The 20304-nt window shown below is 43.2% G+C and overlaps 1 protein-coding gene across 2 annotated transcripts; it reads left to right on the top strand.

Moving 5' to 3' along the window:
• Window positions 1-2034: 2034 nt before the first annotated feature.
• mrpl42 (mitochondrial ribosomal protein L42) lies at window positions 2035-7835 on the top strand. 2 transcript variants are annotated; one of them, XM_020515322.2, is made up of 5 exons: window positions 2040-2171; window positions 4910-4973; window positions 5057-5141; window positions 6115-6278; window positions 7545-7835. In XM_020515322.2, exons 1-5 carry the CDS (start codon window positions 2090-2092, stop codon window positions 7588-7590), a joined length of 441 nt encoding a protein of 146 aa, XP_020370911.1. In that variant the 5' UTR covers window positions 2040-2089; the 3' UTR covers window positions 7591-7835. The 2 variants fall into 2 exon arrangements, with proteins under 2 accessions (XP_048466328.1, XP_020370911.1); XM_048610371.1 differs by lacking the exon at window positions 4910-4973 and having other exon boundaries at window positions 2035-2171; window positions 5017-5141.
• The last annotated feature ends 12469 nt before the right edge of the window (window positions 7836-20304 follow it).

A 20304-nucleotide genomic window follows, 5' to 3' on the forward strand; every position in this document is an offset into this window, starting at 1 on the left:
GTTGACTGTGTGACTGAAAAGGATTTTAGAAGCGGATTAGAGTTTTGAACTAGTGGAATTATGTGCTGATAGTTCATAGTTGTTTACCTTTAGTTAGGACCTATTTATTGTTATTAATAGTAGTTCTTGTTAAGTACAGAAACTTGATCCATGTTTTCTGTCAACTTGTGTCTATCTGGCAGGTAAATTGTGGACTTTGTAGACTTTGATACCATTTTTAACATTTACTAAGACTCTGGGAATAGCGGGGCTGGATTTCCAGTGTGCTACCACTGTAAATCATGATAGAAATTTGTATTCAATACCCTGGGATTTTGAAGACTCGATCAAAGTTTTCAGGAACAAGCAGAGGTTGAGAGAGAAATTATTTCCCCCAGTCAAGGAGTCTAGGATTAGGAGGTAGAATCTAAAAAATTACACAGGACCTCTCAGGGTGAAATTGGGGTACAATGCATCACGCAAATGGTGTTAGGAGTTTTGTCTCTTTTCCACAAACTACAAAACTGCAATTGCTGAATAGTCTAGGGCTTTTTTCACTGGAGTGTAGGAGGTAGAGAGGCGACCGTTTGAAATTTATAAAATAATGAGGGATATCGATAGTTACTGGCAGTTGTCTTTTCCCTAGGATGTGGCGTTTCAAGTCTAGGGGGCATGTTTTTAAGGTGAGAGGAGAGAGATTTAAAAAAGACATGAGAAGCAATTTTTTTAAACAGGGAGTAGTTCATGTGTGAAATGAACTTCCAGAAGAAGTGGTGGATGTGGGTACAATTACAACGTTTAAAAGACATTTGGATAATTACATGAATAGGAAAGGTTTGTAGGGATATGGGCCAGAAGCAGACAGGTGGGACTAGTTTAGTTTTGGATTATATTTGGTTTGGGCGAGTCGGACTGAAGGGGTCTGTTTCCGTGCTGTATACTCTATGACTGTTTATGCTAGATCAATTGTTATCTTTAAATCTGAGATTGATAGCTTTTTGTTAACCAAAGATGAAAAGAATCTGAGGAAAAGATACATTGATGCAGTTAGGATGCTGATCAGCTATGATCTTATTAAGTAACAAGGATAACTGGTATTTGGATTTCAAAAGGCTTTTGTTGACGTATTGGATTGTAGACTTGTGATATGGTAAGAGCACGTGTAGTCAGAGATCAAGTACAAGATTGGATGGCTAGCTGTTCTCAAAACAGAAAACACAGAAGAGGGGAAGTGTAATAATACAGATTCACAAAAGATGGAAAATGGTGTTTCACAAGCAGTGGCGCTCAGAAAATCACCAATTACATAAACCATTTGTATTGAGCATCAGGAGTACAATTTCAAAGTAATACAATTTTAAAAGTTGCACGAAATTGGTCAGTGTAATAAATAAAGAGGGACATGGACAAAATACGAGAAGACGTTTACAAACTTCAAGACTGTCATGTAATAGGAAAATTAATTTCAATTTAAGTTCATGCAAGTTGGTGCCTTTTGGTTGGGAGGAAGGTTTTCAGGAGGTTATATAATTCTCAGAAAATAAGAGTTTGTTTCAGTCAAACTTCCTGCTGACATCTGCAGTATTTTGCTTTTAAATTAGTCAGTACAGGCCGCCTGCCCATTTACTTTTCACCCCGTATCAAGGCAATACAACTATCATTGGCTTCACCAAAAATCACAAACAACCTACTGCTGGTATGATCCTAAGACAACCATAACTGGAGTAAACATGGTGCAGAATTTAAGGTACTTTCACCATCAATAAGATATGATGTGCCTTGCAGCCATCAGACAAGACTCTTTTACCTCTTCCCTTTCTCTCCTGATAAATCCCACTGTGAGACTGGGTCGATATTTAATTTTCAGTCTTTTCAATCTTTTAAGTCAAAGAGTCATTTTCCCTCGAAATGTAACCTGTTGCATTCTAATGTCATGCTCCTATCTCTAACCATTAATCATGGAAACCACCATTGGCAGAACACAGTGCTCCCCTCCTTTTCCCCTCCCCCATCGGAGCGGAACCGATGTTCCAGGAACCCGGGTGGGGTTGACTGTGTTCCAAGCCGGGGGACCGGTTTGTGGAAGGACCGAGTTCCGGTAGGAGCGAACATGGCGGCGGCAGCAGGAAGACGACGGGTGATGGCTGCTGTCGGCCGCTTGTTGTCCCGTGGCGAAGGGCCGACGCCGATAGGTACCGAGTCCCGGGGGTTAGGGTTAAGTATCAGCTTTACCGGTCCTTTCTCGGGCCACGGGGAGCTCAGAAACTAAGGGTTACCATGGAGTGGGAGGGCGTGACACCTCACCGAGAGACCTCTGTCTCTGTCAGACTGTGGGGATTGGAGGGGTACGGGGACGATATTCAGCTGTTATTCGGTTGCTGCCCACCTGAATAGGCGACACATTGAAAGGATCGGTCTGACAGGAGACAAAAAGAAGCTGCAGATGCTGGAATCCAAGGTAGACAGACAGGAGGCTGGAAAAACACAGCAGCAATCCAGGCAGCATCTGGAGGTAGTAGGTATGACCTGGTTGGTCGTCGGGAGGGATGAATCCGGTTGGTGGCTGGAAGGGAGGAGGTGGGGCAGGAAGGGGAGCCAAGGGATGGATATTTGAAATTGGAGAACTCTCCTTACCTCCAGATGCTGCCTGGCTCGCTGTGTTCTTCCAGCCTCCTGTCTGCCAGGAATCAGTGATGGTAGGAGGTGAGGGAGCATTCTATTAAGAACAGAAGCAAGCTAGGTGGAGGAGATCAAGGGAGAGGTTAAGGTGGGCTTGTGCAAGCTGCTGAGAAAGATAAGCTGTGCAATTTTCCAACCAAGCAGAAAGTAGCATCCAAAATAAACTATATAATGGGAAGATCAGGGAACGGAACTAAGTATGATTGGAAGTAGAAGTACTCAGTTGCTGGTAAATGGGCAATAGCTTGGGCACTATTCAAGGAGCCAGAGAGTTCAGTGTAACATCCCAGAGAGTGACAGAAGACTGATCATACTAAAATCTGGACGTGTTGGACAGTGCTGTATGAATCTATGAAAGATAGTCAGACAGATAGTCAAAGCAGTAATAAAACACAAAGCCTTGGAGAAACTCAGCAGGCCTAGCAGTATCTGAGAGAGGGATCTTTTCAAATTCAATATGACTGTTTCAGAACACCAAAGGAATACTTTAGTGTTTGTTTGACCCTTGGCACTGAAATGTAGATTGAAAATGAAAATTTTGCCTAGTAGAAATAATGTACCATGACTTATATTTGGTTGGATCTATCACGCGTTGTAGATATTTACCACCCATTCACAGCTGTGCAAAATATTTTTAAACAACTGTTTCTTCAGCTACTCAGTCACATGCAGTTAAGTCACAGAATTGTTTAGAATATACAACACAGGAACAGACCATTTTGTCCAATCAGTCTATATTCCACCCGAGCTTCTTTATATTGTACCTCTGAATTCAGCATAGTTTGTATTTCCTTCACCGTTATATGTTTGCTATTAATGTGCTGCTTTACTGCTCAGTCTGATTTTCCACTCCTTCTCACCTTTATTCTTTTTGTTTTTGCACATGCTATTAAATGTCCAGACTAATTATGAAATCCATCTGTTCTTCCTATCTGTTGAACCTCTGCTCTGCTGTCTGTCTGGATTCTTCTCCTGGATTCTCAGTCTGGACATCTTCAATGATATCCAATGCAAAACATAAAATTAAGTCTCTGAACAACTCAATATGAGTAAGGGGAGCACAGACTAAAGACACCACCTGTTTCAGCATCCTTGAATAAATGTCCTCAGGGTTAGCAGCCTGATTTATTTCAAAGTTCCTCATTCGAGGCAGGACCTTTGCCAGTATTTACTCTGACAATTTCTATCCCATGTTCAATCCTAGTGATGACCAATGCAAAGTTGCCATTTGAAACCTCTGCTATCTTCTTGGAGTCTTCTCACATCTGCCCTGGGGCGTCCTTACAACAGTCTTTAATGGTCCTGTCTCCTAACATAGGGTCAAAAGATCTGTCCTCATCTCCAACGTCCACTTTGTTTGCTTCTTGTCTTTTTGAGGTTGTTGGCTTGCTCGCTGAGCTGGCTGGTTATTGTACAGACATTTCGTCACAATTTCAAAGATAAGCTGGGAAAATTGCCTGGATGGGTGTAGCTCCAGCAACGTTGAAGAAGCTTGAAACCATCCAGGACAAATCATTCTGCTTGACTGGCACCACATCCACAAAAATCCACTCGGTTCACCACCGACGCTCTGTAGCAGCAGTGTGTACTATCTACAAGATGCACTGCAGAAATTCACCAAAGATCCTTAGACAACCCCTTCCAAACCCACGACCACTTCCATCTAGAAGGACCAGAGCAGCAGAGACATGGGAACACCCACCTGCAAGTTCACTTCAACCCACTCACTATCCTGAAATATATCACTGTTCCTTCACTATCATTGGGTCAGAATCCTGGAATACACTCCCTCAGGCCATTGTGGGTCTACCTAGAGCACATGGACTGCAACAGTTCAAGGAGACAGCTCATCACCACCTTCTCAAGGGCAACTAGGGATGGGCAATAAATGCTGGCCAGTCACTGATGCTGATGTCCCACGAGTGAATAAATAAAAAAATTTTGGCCAATATTTTTCCCTTAATCAACATCACAAAAACAGATTATCTGGTTATGATCATATTTTGTTATGATCGTTGTTTATGGTAGTTTGCTCTGGGCAAATTGGCTGCTTTGTTACCTACAAAACAGGGATTACATTTTAAAAGCTCCCCAGTGGCTGCAAAGTGTTTTGATATTTAAAAACCCCCACAGAAATATAAGACTTTGTTTCTTTACAAAAATCCATTTTTACAATGATAAGAAAATGAATAAAGATATCTTGATGATGATGGGGAACATGACTAATTGTAAGTTGTGCTACCTTGTATAGGTGGAGATGGGCATTGTGTCTGTCACAAGTCTACATATACTGCTCTTGCCAATGACTATAATTGGTGAGTAACTGCATTCCTGATTGGTCACATTCCTGTGTTACAGCTTTTGAATTCTCACTGAAACAACTCTCATCTCTTGACAGTAAAGTTGACCTTGCGATCACATCAGATGGGCGAACAATAGTTTGTTACCACCCGTCAGTGGACATCCCATACGAACACACCAAGGTAGAACACTGTGGATTCTTACATTGAGGGTTTTTGTGGAAAAGTTGAAGAATTTATGTTGTAGTGATGTATATTTATGATAAACTGTTACTTGACACCCAATGATAACTCCTGATGAGTTTGAATCGTGATGACGTACTGTTTATTTTCCTGCAATGAGCCCAAGTCAAAATAGTCTTCCATCTATTTTCTCCCATTCTTATAATCAGCCCCCAGTAATGTTAATAGGATATAGACAAGAGGCGTAATTTTAGAATGGAACGAGTGGAGTTCCACAGGGATCAGTCTTGGGGCCTCAGTTACGTACAATACAAATGATCTAGATGAGGAAAGTGAATGTATTATAGTCAAGTTTTTGAATGACACAAAAATAGATGGGAAGGCAGGTGCTGAGGATAACACATAGAGGGATACAGGCAGTTAAGTGAATGGGCAAAAACCTGGTAGATGGAATATAATGTAGGAAAATGTGAGGTTATGCTCTTTGACCGGAAGAATAGAGAAGATGAACATTATTTAAATGGAGAGAAACTGCAGAATGCAGATGGAATATTGGCCTTTATTTCAAAGGGAATGGAATGTAAAATACTAATGGCTTGCTAAAGCTGTTCATTGATTATTGGAGTGAATTTTAAGATTTTTGTCCTGCAGCTCCAATTATTTTTAATGAAACACCTAACAGGCTGAATGGTTTACTTCTGCTCCTTTGTCTTATGGTCTTATGATATTAGGAAAGAAATTGAGGAAATTTAACAATGGAGCTAGGTAGCTGAAGGCAGGGAATCTACAGAGGCCTGAGTGTTTGTGTAATGGTTTTCACTACTTTCTCATACTGTTTTTTATTCTATTTTGTGTTCTTTTCCTACGTAAAACAGGGTCCTAGAAATTAATTCACAACTAATTCCTTTATCGGTCAAGTATCAGAACTAAGGTGACAGCCTCTTCCGGATTTGATTTGCATTCTGTTTTGCAGCCTATTACACGACCTTCCCCTGCAGAGAACAAGGAGGAGACCCATGACCAGGTACTGAAGGCCAGGTTGGATAAGGAAGTGCTGCGTGATAAACAGGCCCCTACAATTGAAGAGCTCAGTAAAATGTTCTATACAACAAAACACCGCTGGTATCCAATTGGGCAGTAAGTGTCATTCATGCTTCTTCATGGAGTATTCACTCAATGATGTCTGGCCTCAGTATTTATGAGAAATGTGAAATGAAATCTTCTCTACAGTAGTCATTAAAGCTGTATTCAGCAGAAGAATATCAATTCTCAGTCCAATCTGAGCAGATGTGTAGGGTTCATAAAGTATTTTTCCACACCATTTGAGAGCGGCAAGACTAAGTTTGTGCATTTTATATTAAGATAGTTTATAATGGGTTTATTCTCCGTTGTTTTGGACTTTCCCATCCCAGGAAATGGGGTTCTCTCCAACTACTCTTTCAAATCTCTTAATCACTTTAAACACAGCAATTGTATCACCTCTTCATTTCATTTCCCTTAAATATAGAAAATTAAGACTTTGGGACTTTCACCCTTGTAGCTCCAGTGTCATTCTGGTGGATGTGTTAATCTTCAATAGTATATCCTATCTCGGGTGTGGTACCCAATTCTAAATGCAGTATTCCACAGGGGATTTAACCAGAAGTTTGCACAACACTAACAGAACTTTCAGCCTTCTTGAGATAAAGGCCAACTTTCCATTAGCTGTTATTTTTGTGTCTGTCCACTGGCTTTTAGTGATTTCTCTACTTTGATCTCTTAGTCTCTCCGTTTCTCTATAACTTCTTGCCATTTAGAAAATATTCTGATCTCACAAAGTCATAGAGACGTACAGCATGGAAACAAACTCTTCGATCCAACTCATCCATGCCGATCAGATATCCTAAATTAATCTAGTCTCATTTGCCAGTATTTGGCCCATATCCCTGTAAACCCTTCCTATTCAAGTACCCAACCAGATGCCTTTTAAATGTTGTAATTGTACCAGCTTCCACCACCATGTCTAGCAGCTGATTTCATACACTCTGGTCAAAAGTGCACAACCTAACACTTCCACACTAAAAGCCACCTATCTACTCCTATTGAAAAAGAGAATTGGACTTGAACCTTTAACTCTGCTTTCTCTCCACAATGCTGCCAGATCTGCTGAGTTTCTCCAGCAATTTCTGTTTCTGTTTCAGATCTTCAGCATCTGCAGTTCTTTGTTTTATTTTAGTGCCTACTTCTATTCAATTGTTTTATCCACATATTGTTTTCAGTTAGATGGAGGTTTCGTGTTTTTACATCAAAGAATTACAATGGAGAAGGTTTAACAATGGAGGCATCAGAACTTATGTCTTGCACTTCATTTGCAATTTTGTTGATCCGTGAAGGAATTAAAATCTCTCTGTTTTTTGTTTCAAGGTACCACAAGCGGAGGATTAAACCCAATCCCCCAAAAGACAGATGATACACTTTGATCTCTGGAATTGTATGTGCTACTGTTGTATCATATTGGACCAGAAAAGGTTTCAGCACCAGCTATCAGTTTATGGTTTCAATTATGATATTTTGTGATGTTTGGACAAGTAGAAAAACAGTCTCGCTAGCAGGACTGAAGTCCCTTACAAACAAAGGAATGTAAAGACCTGGTTTGTCATATGATGAATTATTGTCATCAATTCTCTGTGTTAACGCTATAAAATGTTAAAATTAGATTTTCTCCTCTCATCTCATCATTGTCAACTTTGAGACACAACTTGATGCCACCTATCCTTCACCTTAAATGTTCATTCTCTTCACTGCCAAGGCACAGTGGTATCAGTGTGTACCATTGACAAGATGCACTGCAATAATGCGCTACCTTCCAAATGTGATCATTATCGCCTGGAAGGACAAGGGCAGTGGATATATGGCATTACCATCACCATGCATGTTCCCCTCCAAACCATACACCGTCTTGACTTGGAAATATATCGCTGTTTCTTTATGGTCACTGAGTCAAAATCCTGGAACTTCTCCCCCATCAACATTGTCAGTGTATCTGCACCAAATGGACTGCGATGGTTCAAGAATGCAGTCCACCATTACCTCTTTGAGGGAGATCAATAATGGGTATCAACTGATGGCCTTGCCAGCATCTTCCACGTACCATGAAAAGATGAAAACAATTACTCGTTTGTGATGTTTACCGTGTTTTACATATTGGCATTTGACTTGACGCTTCATATGTCCTGCTTTATGCATTTTCCCGTTTAACTCTGATCCCATCATTAGTTTATACATCAACCATGATCTGATTGAACGTTAGAACAAGTTTGAGGGGCCTGCTCCTATTTCCATGCTGTTAGTTATCTCCTCTAAATGGAAAGAACTTGAAATACATGAAAAATAATTATGATCAGTCCCTGCTCTGTTGCTACTTTATTTTCTTTCTCACCATTCTCAGAATAAGCAACTTCTTTTGTGATTTTGAACCCCTCAGCATTTCATCAGGTTCTCGCACTCCACAGACAGGATTTGATTTCAATCTTGTGAAATTTGAATTTCTTGTAGCAGTCAGTGGATGAAGGTACGTTCAGCCTCCTAAAGGGGCTGCCAAAACCATGTGTTTTAAAGCTGCTGTCTTGAGGGCCTGGTTTTAACATCTAGGGATGAGTAGACCTCGTGCTTGAAGTTGAACATCTCTAATAACACAGTGACTGCTATGTTGCAAATAGTATTATGTCAGCTTTTATATGGAAGTAAGGTTTATATTGGATAACTCATAAAGAAAATCCTGAGACTCCGAATAGCAACAACTGCTGCCTCTACTGAGATTAGACTGCAACTTAATGAAATCCTGAGGAACAGAAATATAACCATCCCACTTCACTTATGTAAATCTGTCCACTTCTCGTTTCCTGAGCAGCAAATTGGCAGGTTCATGCTCCATCCATTGACTTGTTGCCCAAATGAATCTCTATCTTTTTTGTACTCGCAGTGGTCATAGTACCAGAAGTCGAAACCTGGCCTTGATAGTTTGCACAAAGCAACTCTGGGACTCAGGACAGAGCACAATTTCTATCTGCATCATAGAATTCACTGTAGGAGAAAAGCAATAAAGGGGAGGTGGTAGCATTGTGGTTCAAAGCCTACCACGGCAAAAAGTGAATTTTGCTCACCATTTATTAATTGCTGTCCAGACCCAGATCAATGTGATTGATTGTTAAGTATGCTCTGGGCTATTAGGTGTGGGCAATACATGTTGGCATAACCAGTGACACCAATATCCCATGAATGGATTTTTTTTTTTAAGTGCTAGGTAGGGATTGCAGAAGCATTCTTCATAGTGTTCCTATCAAGGCTGAGTTAGACAGATTTTTGATAAATAAGGCATTAAAGGATATAAGTAGGAAAGTGAAGATGAGACTATAACCAGATCAATCAGCTGATGCGTGAGGACGGGATTCCCTCCAGGGTACAGGAAGCAACAATTTTGGAATAATTTAGGAGACATTGTATTAAGGTGGCGATTGCTTCTGAGTGAATGAGGTTTGTATAAATATAGATTGCTTCCAGTGATTTAGAGGTTAGACAAAGGGAGTGTAACTTTGAGATTAAATGTAAGACTTAGACTAGAAAGCGGGAGAAAGTCTTTTTTGGACAGTAGGTTGTAAGGGTGTGGAATGCATGAACTGAGTTAGTGACTGAAACAAAAAGCTTCTTATGACTCTAGGACAGGTTAATTCAGCAATTGGAAAAAAGAAAGATAAAAGTATATAGAAACTGAGTGGTATCATGGATGAGGTTCATGCTTGTATGGAGGATGGTAAAGGTTGGCATAGGCTGGTTAAACTGATTCTGTGTATCTTGTGGAGTTTGCCAGAAGTGAAATTCAAATTTTTCGTCTTAATAAGAAATTGTCCTTAGCATGGAAAGGGTTAACTAGTTTATGCATTATAACGCTATTCTTAAAAGAGGGAAATGCAGAATAACATGTTTCAAGTCATTAATTGTATCTGAGGTCACCTAAGAATTGCACACATCTATATTTACATTTATTGCAGACCCAAATTGCAGGAAAATTTTTTCATCTCTTCTCATCCCTGAACTAATTCTAAAGCAGGACCAAAAACAGAAGTTGCTGGAAAAGCTGAGCAGGTCTGGCACATCTGTGAAGAAAAAATCAGAGTTAACATTTCAGGTCCAGTCACCCTTCCTCAGAACTGATGGGGGCTGGGAAAATGTCAGTTTATATGCAGAAAATAGGGAGAGGGAGTGGGGTAGGGAGTAAACAATAGGATAGAGCATTAAGAGAGAGAAGAACAGTTGGACAGACAAAGGAGTTGATAACAATCTGACTGGGAGGGTGAATAGTTGTTAATGGAGATGGTTAGTGATTAACAACAGGTGGTGTGTAATGGCAGGCTATGTGGTAACAAGGCCTGGTGTGTGGGGTTGGGGGCTGGGACATGGGGGAGTTTAGGCCCTAAAATTATTGAACTCGATATTGAGTCCGGAGGGCTGCAGGGTCCCCTAGCTGCAAATGAGGTGCTGTTCTGCCAGCTTGGGCTGAGCTTCGCTGGAACACTGCAGCAAGCCAGAGACAGAGATGTTGGTCATGGAACAGTGTGGTGCATTAAAGTGTCAGGTAACAGGTAATTCAGGGCCTTTTTTGCAAGCAGAACGTAGATGTTCTGTGAAGCAGTCACCTAGTCTATGCTTTGTTTCCCCAATGTAGTGGAGACCACATTGTGAGCAGCGGAGGTAGTAGACTAGATTCTGGGAAGTGCAGGTGAAGTGTTGCTTCACCTTGAAGGTATGTTTGGGCCCTTGGATACTGGGGAGGGCGGAGGTAAATGGGCAGGTGTTGCACCTTTGCCAATTACAGGGGAAGATGCTGTAGGGCTGTGGAGGGGGTGTTGAGGGTGAAGGAAGAGTGGACCAGGGTGACCCTGAGGGAACAGTCCCTGCAGAAGGCGGACAAGTGTGGGGAAGGGAATATGTGTCTGGTGGTGGCATCTCACTGGATGTGGTGGAAATGGCGTCTGATGATCTTCTGGATGTGGATGCTGGTGGGATGGAAGGTAAGGACAAGGGAAACCCTATCGCTGTTGCGGGAGGGAAGAGAAGGGGTGAGGGCGGAAGTGCAGGAGATGGGTCGGACCTGGTTGAAGCCCCTGTCGACAACGGAGCTGGGGAATCCTCGACTGAGGAAGAAAGTGGACATTTTGGAGGCTCCCTTGTCGAAGTTGGCCTCATCTGAACATGTACGACAGAGACAGAGGAACTGAGAGAATGGGATGGAGTCTTTACAGGATGCAGGGTGTGAGGATGTATAGTCCAGGTAGCTGCGGGAGTCAGGGGGTTTATAGTGGATATCAGTGGCCAGTCTATCCCCAGAAATGGAAACAGACATGTTGAAGAATGGAGGGGAGGAGTCCGAGATAGACCAGGTGAAAGAGAGGGCAGGATGGAAATTGGAAGCAAAATCAATTAACTTTTCCAATTCCAAACGAGAGAGGGAAGCAGCAGCGATGATATCATCGATGTATCGAAGAAGGAGTTGTGGGTGGGGGCCGGAATAGGACTGGAACAAGGAATGTTCCACGTACCGCATGAAGAGACAGGCATAACTGGGGCCCGTGTGGGTACCCATGGCCATCACTCTGACCTGTAGAAATTGAGAGGAGTTAAAAGAGAAATTGTTGAGGTTGAGGACAAGCTCAGTCAAGTGGAGGAGGGTGGTGGTGGGTGGGGATGGTTCAGGTCTTTGCTCCAAGAAGAAGCGGAGAGCCCTCAGACCCTCCTGGTGAGGAATGGACGTGTAAAGGGATTGTGCATCTATGGTAAAGAGGAGGTGGCTGGAACCTGCAAACTGGAAGTTTTGAAGCCGGCATAAGGCATCAGAGGAATCATGGACTGGGTCAAATTGGGAATAGATGAGTTCCATGGGGCAGGAGCAGGCTGAAACAATGGGTCTGCCTGGAAAGTCCTTTTTGTGGATTTTTGGAAGGAGGTAGAAGTGAGCTGTGCGAAGCTAAGGGACTATCAGTTTGGAGGCAGGGGGGTGAGACCAGATGAAATGAGATCAGTTACTGTAGTCGATACAATGGCCTGATGTGCCATGGTGGGGTCATGGTCCAGGGGAAGATAGGAGGACGTATCTGAGAGCTGGCGCTCAACCTCTGCATTGTAGAGGTCAGGATGCCAGACTACAACAGCACCACCCTTATCAGCAGGCTTAATAACAAAGTCAGAGTTAGATCTAAGTGCACAGAGTGCAGTCAGTTTGGAGGGAGATAGGTTGGATTTGGTGAGGAGGGCAGAGAAATTGAGGCGACTAATAACATGTTGACAGTTCTCAATGAAAAGATTGAATGCAGGTAAAAGGCCGGAGGGAGGGATCCAGGTGGAGGGAGAGTGTTGGAACCGGGCAAAGGGGTCTGCGGGATGGGGAGAGTCCTCTTGTCCAAAGAAATGATCATGGAGGCGAAGACGGCGGAAGAAGAGTTCGACGTCATGTCGTGCCTGAAATACGTTAAGGTGGGGATGCAGAGGAATAAAGCTGAGGCCTTTGCTGAGTACAGAACGCTCAGCATCGGAGAGCGGAGGGTTAAGAGGGATGGTGAATACCCAACAGGAGGTGGGGTTGGGAGAGGGGATGGAGTCAGAGGGAAGAGGGGGAGTGGAAGGTTCCAGAAGACCATGGGTATCTCTGAGTTGTTACAGCTTGTGGGCTTTAATGCCTGAAAGAAAAAGAAAAAGTTTCTTGTTAACATGACGAATGAGCCGGAGGATGAAGTGGAACTGCGGAGTGGTGCAGCCCTGAGCCCTGGTGCAGCAGTTGTGATACTGTTGGAGAGAAAGGTCAAGAGTGTGCATGTGGCGCTGCATGGCACTGAGTGTGAATCTCAGGATGCAATGAAAGCAGCTGTCTGTGGAACGTTGAACGACCCAGAGATATCTGTGACCTGGGAGGATTCAAAGCATGAGGAATGAAACTTCAGTTGGAATCGATGTGGGGTGAGTCTGAGCCAGAGGCATTCACTGAGGAATATGATATGGCTGTGGAAACGAGTTTTAACAAATACCTGGTCAAACATCAGGAGTGACAGTGAAATTAATATCAGTGGGCAAGAAGAAAGATTGGAATGGAAATCCCTTTGGACAGAGGAGCAGAACTTCTTCAAGGTGGGCATGCCTAGAAGACATGTGGCAGTGAGTTAAATACTAAATAAAAACCGAAAGAACTACAGATGCTGTAAATCAGAAACAAAAACAAAGTTGCTGGAAAAGCTCAGAACGTTCAGCATCTGAGAGTGGAGGGATTGGAAAAGTTCATTTATTTTGCCTCCAATTTCCACCCTGCCTTTTATTTCACCTGGTCTATCTTGGATTCTTCCCTTCCCTTCCTCAACATTTCTGTTTCCATTTCTGGGGATAGACTGGCCACTAATATCCATTACAAACCCATTGACTCCCACAGCTACCTGGACTATACATCCTCGCACCCTGCTTCCTGTAAAGACTCCATCCCATTCTCTCAGTTCCTCTGTCTCTGTCGTATATGTTCAGATGAGGCCAACTTCAACAAAGGAGCCTCCAAAATGTCCACCTTCTTCCTCATCCGAGGATTCCCCAGCATTGATGTCAACAGGGCCCTCAACCAGGTCCAACTCATCTCCTGCACTTCCGCCCTCAACACCTCTCTTCCCTCCCACAACAGCGATAGGGTTCCCCTTGTCCTTACCTACCATTCCACCACCAGGACTGTTCCCTCAGCGACACTCTGGTCCACTTTTCTTTCACCCCCAACACCTCCCCACAGCCCTACAACACCTTCCCCTGTAACCGGCGAAGGTGCAACACCTGACATTTACCTCCTCCCTCACCAGTATCCAAGGGCCCAAACATACCTTCCAGGTGAAGCAACACTTCACCTGCACTTCCCAAAATCTAGTCTACTGCACTCGCTGCTCACAATGTGGTCTCCGCTACATTGGGGAAACGAAGCATAGACTGTGTGACTGCTTCACAGAACATCCACATTCTGCTCGCAAAAAAGACCCTGAACTACCCGTTGCCTGCCACTTTAATGCACCACCCTGCTCCCTGGCCAACATCTCTGTCTCTGGCTTGCTGCAGTGTTCCAGCGAAGCTCAATGCAAGCTGGAAGAACAACACCTCATTTTCCACTTGGGGACCCTACAGCCCTCCGGATTCAATATCGAGTTCAATAATTTTAGGGCCTAAACTCTCCCATGTTCCAGCCCCTACCCCATACACCAGGCCTTGTTATCACATAGCCTGCCATTACACACCCCCTGTTGTTAGTCACTAACCATCTCCATTAACAACTGTTCACCCTCCCAGCCTGATCATTATCAACTCCTTTGTCTGTCCAACTGTTCTTCTATTTCTTTAGGCTCTATCCTATCGTTTACTCCCTCTCTCACCCCCCTCCCTATTTTCTGCATTTAAACTGACATTTTCCCAGCCACCATCAATTCTGAGGAAGGGTCACTGGATCTGAAACATTAACTCTGATTTTTCCTTCATAGATACTGCCAGACCTGCTGAGCTTTTCCAGCAACTTCTGTTTTTGTTCCTGATTTACAGCATCCGCAGTTCTTTCGGTTTTTACTTCTAAAGCAATTATCTTCTTCAAATGACACCAAAACTGTGGTCTCCAGATTCAGACTCTTCCATATGACTGTGTCCTGCTATTTTTCTCTGTTTAAATAGTTGACTGCTTTCCTGTACTTTGTGCCAAAATGTACAAGCTAAAATTTATCCATGGCACACTCCATTTGCCAAATTTCTGCCCACTCATTTGACTTATCTATCCCTTTGCAGAAACTCTACCTGTTCTTGTCAACTTACTTTCCCTGCTATATTGATATCTTCATCAAACTTGGCTAGCATACATTGGTCCCCGTTTTCAAATCACTGATATAGGGCAGAATTTCCCTAGTCCCTGAATGGCATTGACTGTGGTGAAAAGTTTGGGAAAATTGGATGAGATGTCTGGTGAAGCCTTTCTTTGAGAGTAAAAAGTCCAGTTTTCTAACAAAACGTTCGATGTTGAGATGAGATTCTTGCTAGTGAATGGCAAGTGGCCGATTATTTTTTGTTATCACCATCATCATTTCTTAATCTCATCATTAATAGGCAGTTTCTCATTCTACCACTTGCTGGATAGAAACTGGATAGAGACAATTCCAACATGAAAGTCAGAGAGGTTACCTGGCGATTTCAGCTTAGACCCCTTCGGACTTCCATCTTGGAGATCAGGCACCAACATCTCAGGGACATACCAGCCTCGTGGCATCACCATGACACATCTCCAATTATCCTAATGCACTGAATGCATTGGAACTGTTCTGATAAGGGATCATTGGGCCTGAAATGTTAACTGTGCTTTCTCTCCACAATGGTGACAGACCTGCTGAGTTTCGCCAGCAATTTCCGTTTTTGTTTCAGATTCCAGCATCCTCACTTCTCTGTTTTAAATGTAGTTGTAGAGATTGGAGGCAGACTGCTAAAATGCAGATTATCATTGTGAAGAGGGTAACTTAGCGTATGAGGCGGGGGTGATACAGCATTAAAGTAAAGGAGATAATTTGTGCGTGTTTTGTGTGTGGAGGATGGTGTTCATCAACAGTGAGCAACACCCTGGCTTTGACGGGGAGGGTCAGTGGACTACTAGATCTGGCATTAAAGCAAAATATTACAGATGTTAGAAATCTGAAATAAAATCAGAAAGTGTTAGATAAATACAGTAGGTCTGGCAGCATCTACGGAGACAGCAACAGAGTTAACATTTTGAGTACAACATGACTCTTCTTCATAAGTAAAAGGGGCTGGAAAATGGTGATTTCTTTATAATCAGTCTTGACAGAGGGGGAAGCGGAGAGAGTTGGAACAGATGGTGAGGGTGCTCAAAACAAAAGAAAAAGCAAAGCTAACAGTGGTAAAGGATCCATAAACAGCGATCCAGGTGGTTTGACATCAATGGCTTAACAGGGACATCCCTAGATGTCAAGGTTTCCTTGGTACTTGAATTGAATCTACCTTCTGTCAAGGACCGTGTACCTGCTAATATGCAACAGCATTCCCACACAAGGCACTTCCCTACAGGAATTCAATCTTCTCCCAAACACAATATGGAAAACTTTTTAACCTCAACTGATTGAAATCCAAATAGAAAATATATCTGACAGTCACTTGTGGAACTTTAGTATAAGGATGACAATGTCCAGTCCTGAAGAAGGGTAATACCTAGAAAGTTGACTTCTCCTTCCCTCCAGATGCTGCCTGGCTTGCTGTGTTCTTCCAGCCTCCTGTTTGTCTACAATGTCACCTCTGCACTCTTGGAATAGAATGTTCAAGCCCCACTTAACACCTTTGTGGAATCATGTTAAAAAATTGGTCTTAGCCTCAACTTCAAGAAGACTTGAGTCCTTTACTGACTAATCCTAGAGCAAGTTCCTCCAATAGGCTTGACAGAGAAAACCTTCAAAACATAGAACATTTACCCCATTTGGGGAGCCACCTCTCATCTAAGGCTGACATTCATGTGGAGATCTAACATTGCATCCAATTTGCAAGTGTCGTCTTTGGCCGCCTAATAATGACAGTCTTCAATGGCTGCAAAATCAGCAAGTTAGCAGGATCCTTGTGTATAAGGCAGTCATCCTTCTGACTCTTCTTTATGGCTCCAAAACTTTGTAGACGTCACTTCAAGGCCCTGGAGAAGTACCATCAACTCTGTTTACGGTGAATTCCCTGCTGGGAGAACAGGTATATTAACATCAGCATCCTCGAAGAAGCAAATAGCACCAGCATCGAACCATGATCATCGAAAGCCAATTCCACTGGGCCAGTCATGTGCTTAGAATGCCTGGGTTCTGAAAAGCAAAGCAAATCTTCTTCATCCAGCTCAAGCAAGGCACTTGAATAAGAGCAGGACAATGGTAGTGCTTCAAGGACTCTGAATCTTACTTCAAGTTGCACACCACCAGAAGGATGTGGATGTTTTGAAGACCATGCAGAGAACGTTTACCAGGATGTTGCCTGGTCCAGAGGGTTTTAGTTATGAGGAGAGGTTGGATAAATTTGGGTTGTTTTCACTGGAAAGACGGAGGTTGAGGGGCGATCTGATAGAGATCTACAAAATTTTGAGAGGCACAGATAGGGTAGATAGTCAGAGGCATTTTTCCCAGAATGCAAACCACCAACTACAAGAGGGCACAGGGAGAAGAGTGGGGATAATTTTTCACACAGGGTGGCTAGTGCCTGAAACTCACTGACAGTGGAGATGGTGGACGCAGACATGTTAGCAATTTTTAAGGCATATCTTGATAAGACATATGAACGGAAGGTGAACAGAGGGATAGAAACCACACATGGGAAATTTTCCATCCCCACCTTTATCTGCCTTCTGGAGGGACCGCTCTCTCCGTGACTCCCTTGTCCACTCCACACTCCCCACCAGCCCCACCAGCCCCACCACCCCCGGCACTTTTCCCTGCAACCGCAATAAGTGCTACACCTGCCCCTACACCTCCCCCCTCACCCCCATCCCAGGCCCCAAGAAAACCTTCCACATTAAACAGATGTTCAGCTGCACATCTGCTAATGTGGTATATTGTATCTGCTGTTCCCTCCTCTACATCGGGGAAACCAAGCGGAGGCTTGGAGGCCGCTTTGTGGAACACCTACGCTTGGTTTGCGACAAACGGCTTCACCTCCCAGTTGCAAACCACTTCAACTCCCCTCCCACTCCTTGGATGACATGTCCATCCTGGGCCTCCTCCAGTGCCACAACGATGCCACCCGAAGGTTGCAGGAACAGCACCTCGTATTTCGCTTGGGAACCCTGCAGCCCAATAGTATCAATGTGGACTTCACAAGCTTCAAAATCTCCCCACCCCTGATCGCATCCCAAAACCAGCCCAGCTCGTCCCCGCCTCCCTAACCTGTCCATCCTTTCTCCCACCTATCCCCTCCTCCCACCTCAATCCCCACCCCCACCTCTTACCTACCAGCCTCATCCCTGCCTCCTTGACCTGTCCGTCTTCCCTTGACTGACCTAACCCCATCCTAACTCCCCACCTACACTCACCTTTACCGGCTCCATCACCGCCTCCTTGATCTGTCCATCTTCCACCTGCCTCCCCCTCTCTCGCTCTATTTATTTCAGAATCTCCTTCCCCTCCTCCATTTCTGAAGTAGGTCTAGACCTGAAACATCAGCTTTCCTGCTCCTCTGATACTGCTTGGCCTGCTGCGTTCACCCAGCTCTACACCTTGTTATCTCAGATTCTCCAGCATCAGCAATTCCTACTATACGTGGGAAATAAGTTGCGGGTCTAAATAAGGATTGGAATTGGTGCAGGCTTGGTGAGCCAAAGGGCCTGTTCCTGTGCTGTATTGTACGGTATATTGTATAAGAAATACAACATAGACTTCAATGAAGTCTAAGATAAAACCAACTTGGATGAACGTCCTATATGAAGGGACACAATTCTTCAAGAACATCTGTCAGCAGCAGGAAGTATGGAAAAGGAAACCAAGAAAGGAATGTCAGTGATCATGAGCTCAAGGACCACTCTCATCTCCTGGAAATACCTGCATAATTTGTGGTCTGAGATGTGGCTCTAAGTAAGGCTTATCAAGGATCTACAGAACACATGACCAATGACATTGAATTTCCTAGGTGGACAATCATTGTCAATAAGTAATTGCTGATGATGGTTAACACATGGAACACATTCCTTCTCTGATATTGTGGTTGATACAGATTCAAATTAGTACTCAAAAGGAAATTGGACAAATGCTTGAAGGGAAAAAAAAAAAACAATGGGGGTGTGAGACATAATAGGACTGACAGGACTTGATGCTTAAATGACCTCATCTGTGCCAGATCATGATATTGTATAAATTGAAAGCAGATCATACAGATGCTGGGCAGAAGCTGTTAAGCATGAAAGGGGCAGGATATGAGAGCCCAAAACAGGAGATGTATCAAGATCCATGATTTTTCTCCCTGGCCCTGAGTCAATGTTAGGACCCCTATTCTTTCTCATACATGTTAATGACCTAGACTTTGGTATACAGGCACAGTTTCAAAATTTGCAAACACAAAGTTTGGAAGCATTGCAAACTTGAGGAGAATAAGATAGATAGACCTTCAAAAGGACATAGACAGGTTGATAGAATGGTCAGACAAATAATGTCATGCAGAGGTGTGAAGACATTAGTTTTGGTAGGAAAACAGAGACAGACAACATAATGGGGTTGCAGGTGCAGAGGGACCTGAGGGTATATGCAGATAAATCACTGAAGGTGGCAGGACAGGTTCAGGAAGTGGTTAGTCTGTCTGAGATCCTGAGCTTTATAAATAGTATCATGGTGTATGAAAGTTAAGAAATTAAGATAAACTTGTACAAAATACTGGAGCAGTCTTCACTGGAGTAATGTGTCTAGTTCTAGGCATCACACTTTAGAAAGCTTTAAAAGCATTGGAAAGGGTGCAAAAAAGATTTCAGAGAATTGTTCCAGGTATGAAGAGCTTATAGTAATACAGATAGATTTAGAATCATGAAGGATCTGGACAAGTAGTTTTCACTGGTGGAAAAATTGAGAAGGCAAAGACTCAACGTTGTTGGCAAAAGACCAGCCCTGAAATTCATACAGAGTATTGCCCAGTTGTATGGTATGCATAAAGTGTTTGTGCAATGCCTTATACATAGGTAGTATATCTGAGGCACTGGCTGATCAGCTTGTTCCTTTGGTTGTTCACTGTAGGCCATACTTAACCAACACAGTTCCTATAAAATCCAAAACAAAATGTCCACTGTTCGTTGTGGTTTTGTAATTGGGCAACACTAATTGAGAAACTCTGATTGCACTCGTAGCTACACTGACAAACAAGTTTAGACAATCAGTTGAGCTTGTAATGGGGTTCATTTTCACTTAGTGGAAACAACATATTTATTCTCAGGGTATGTTGAAGCCTTGAGCCTTTTTGAATTACCTGGTGGCTTGGGAGGAGTGAGTGGTAGGAGCAGTAGTTCTCCATAGCAAAGCCTCAGCCAATCAAAGTTAACTTGCCAACCAATCAGCACCCTTTTCTTATCATTTAAAACATGCTATGCTTATGTTTGTCCAGATGAATGCAAGATGAAAAGACTGTG

Source organism: Rhincodon typus, chromosome 22 (genome assembly GCF_021869965.1).
Source record: "Rhincodon typus isolate 14 chromosome 22, sRhiTyp1.1, whole genome shotgun sequence".
In the NCBI taxonomy this organism is placed as follows: Eukaryota; Metazoa; Chordata; class Chondrichthyes; order Orectolobiformes; family Rhincodontidae; genus Rhincodon; species Rhincodon typus.

Coding starts and splice junctions, on each gene's coding strand:
- mrpl42 (XM_020515322.2), top strand. CDS start 2,090: ATGGCGGCGGCAGCAGGAAGACGACGGGTGATGGCTGCTGTCGGCCGC. Junction 2,172..4,909: donor CGAAGGGCCGACGCCGATAG/GTACCGAGTCCC, acceptor TACCTTGTATAG/GTGGAGATGGGCATTGTGTC. Junction 4,974..5,056: donor CTTGCCAATGACTATAATTG/GTGAGTAACTGC, acceptor ATCTCTTGACAG/TAAAGTTGACCTTGCGATCA.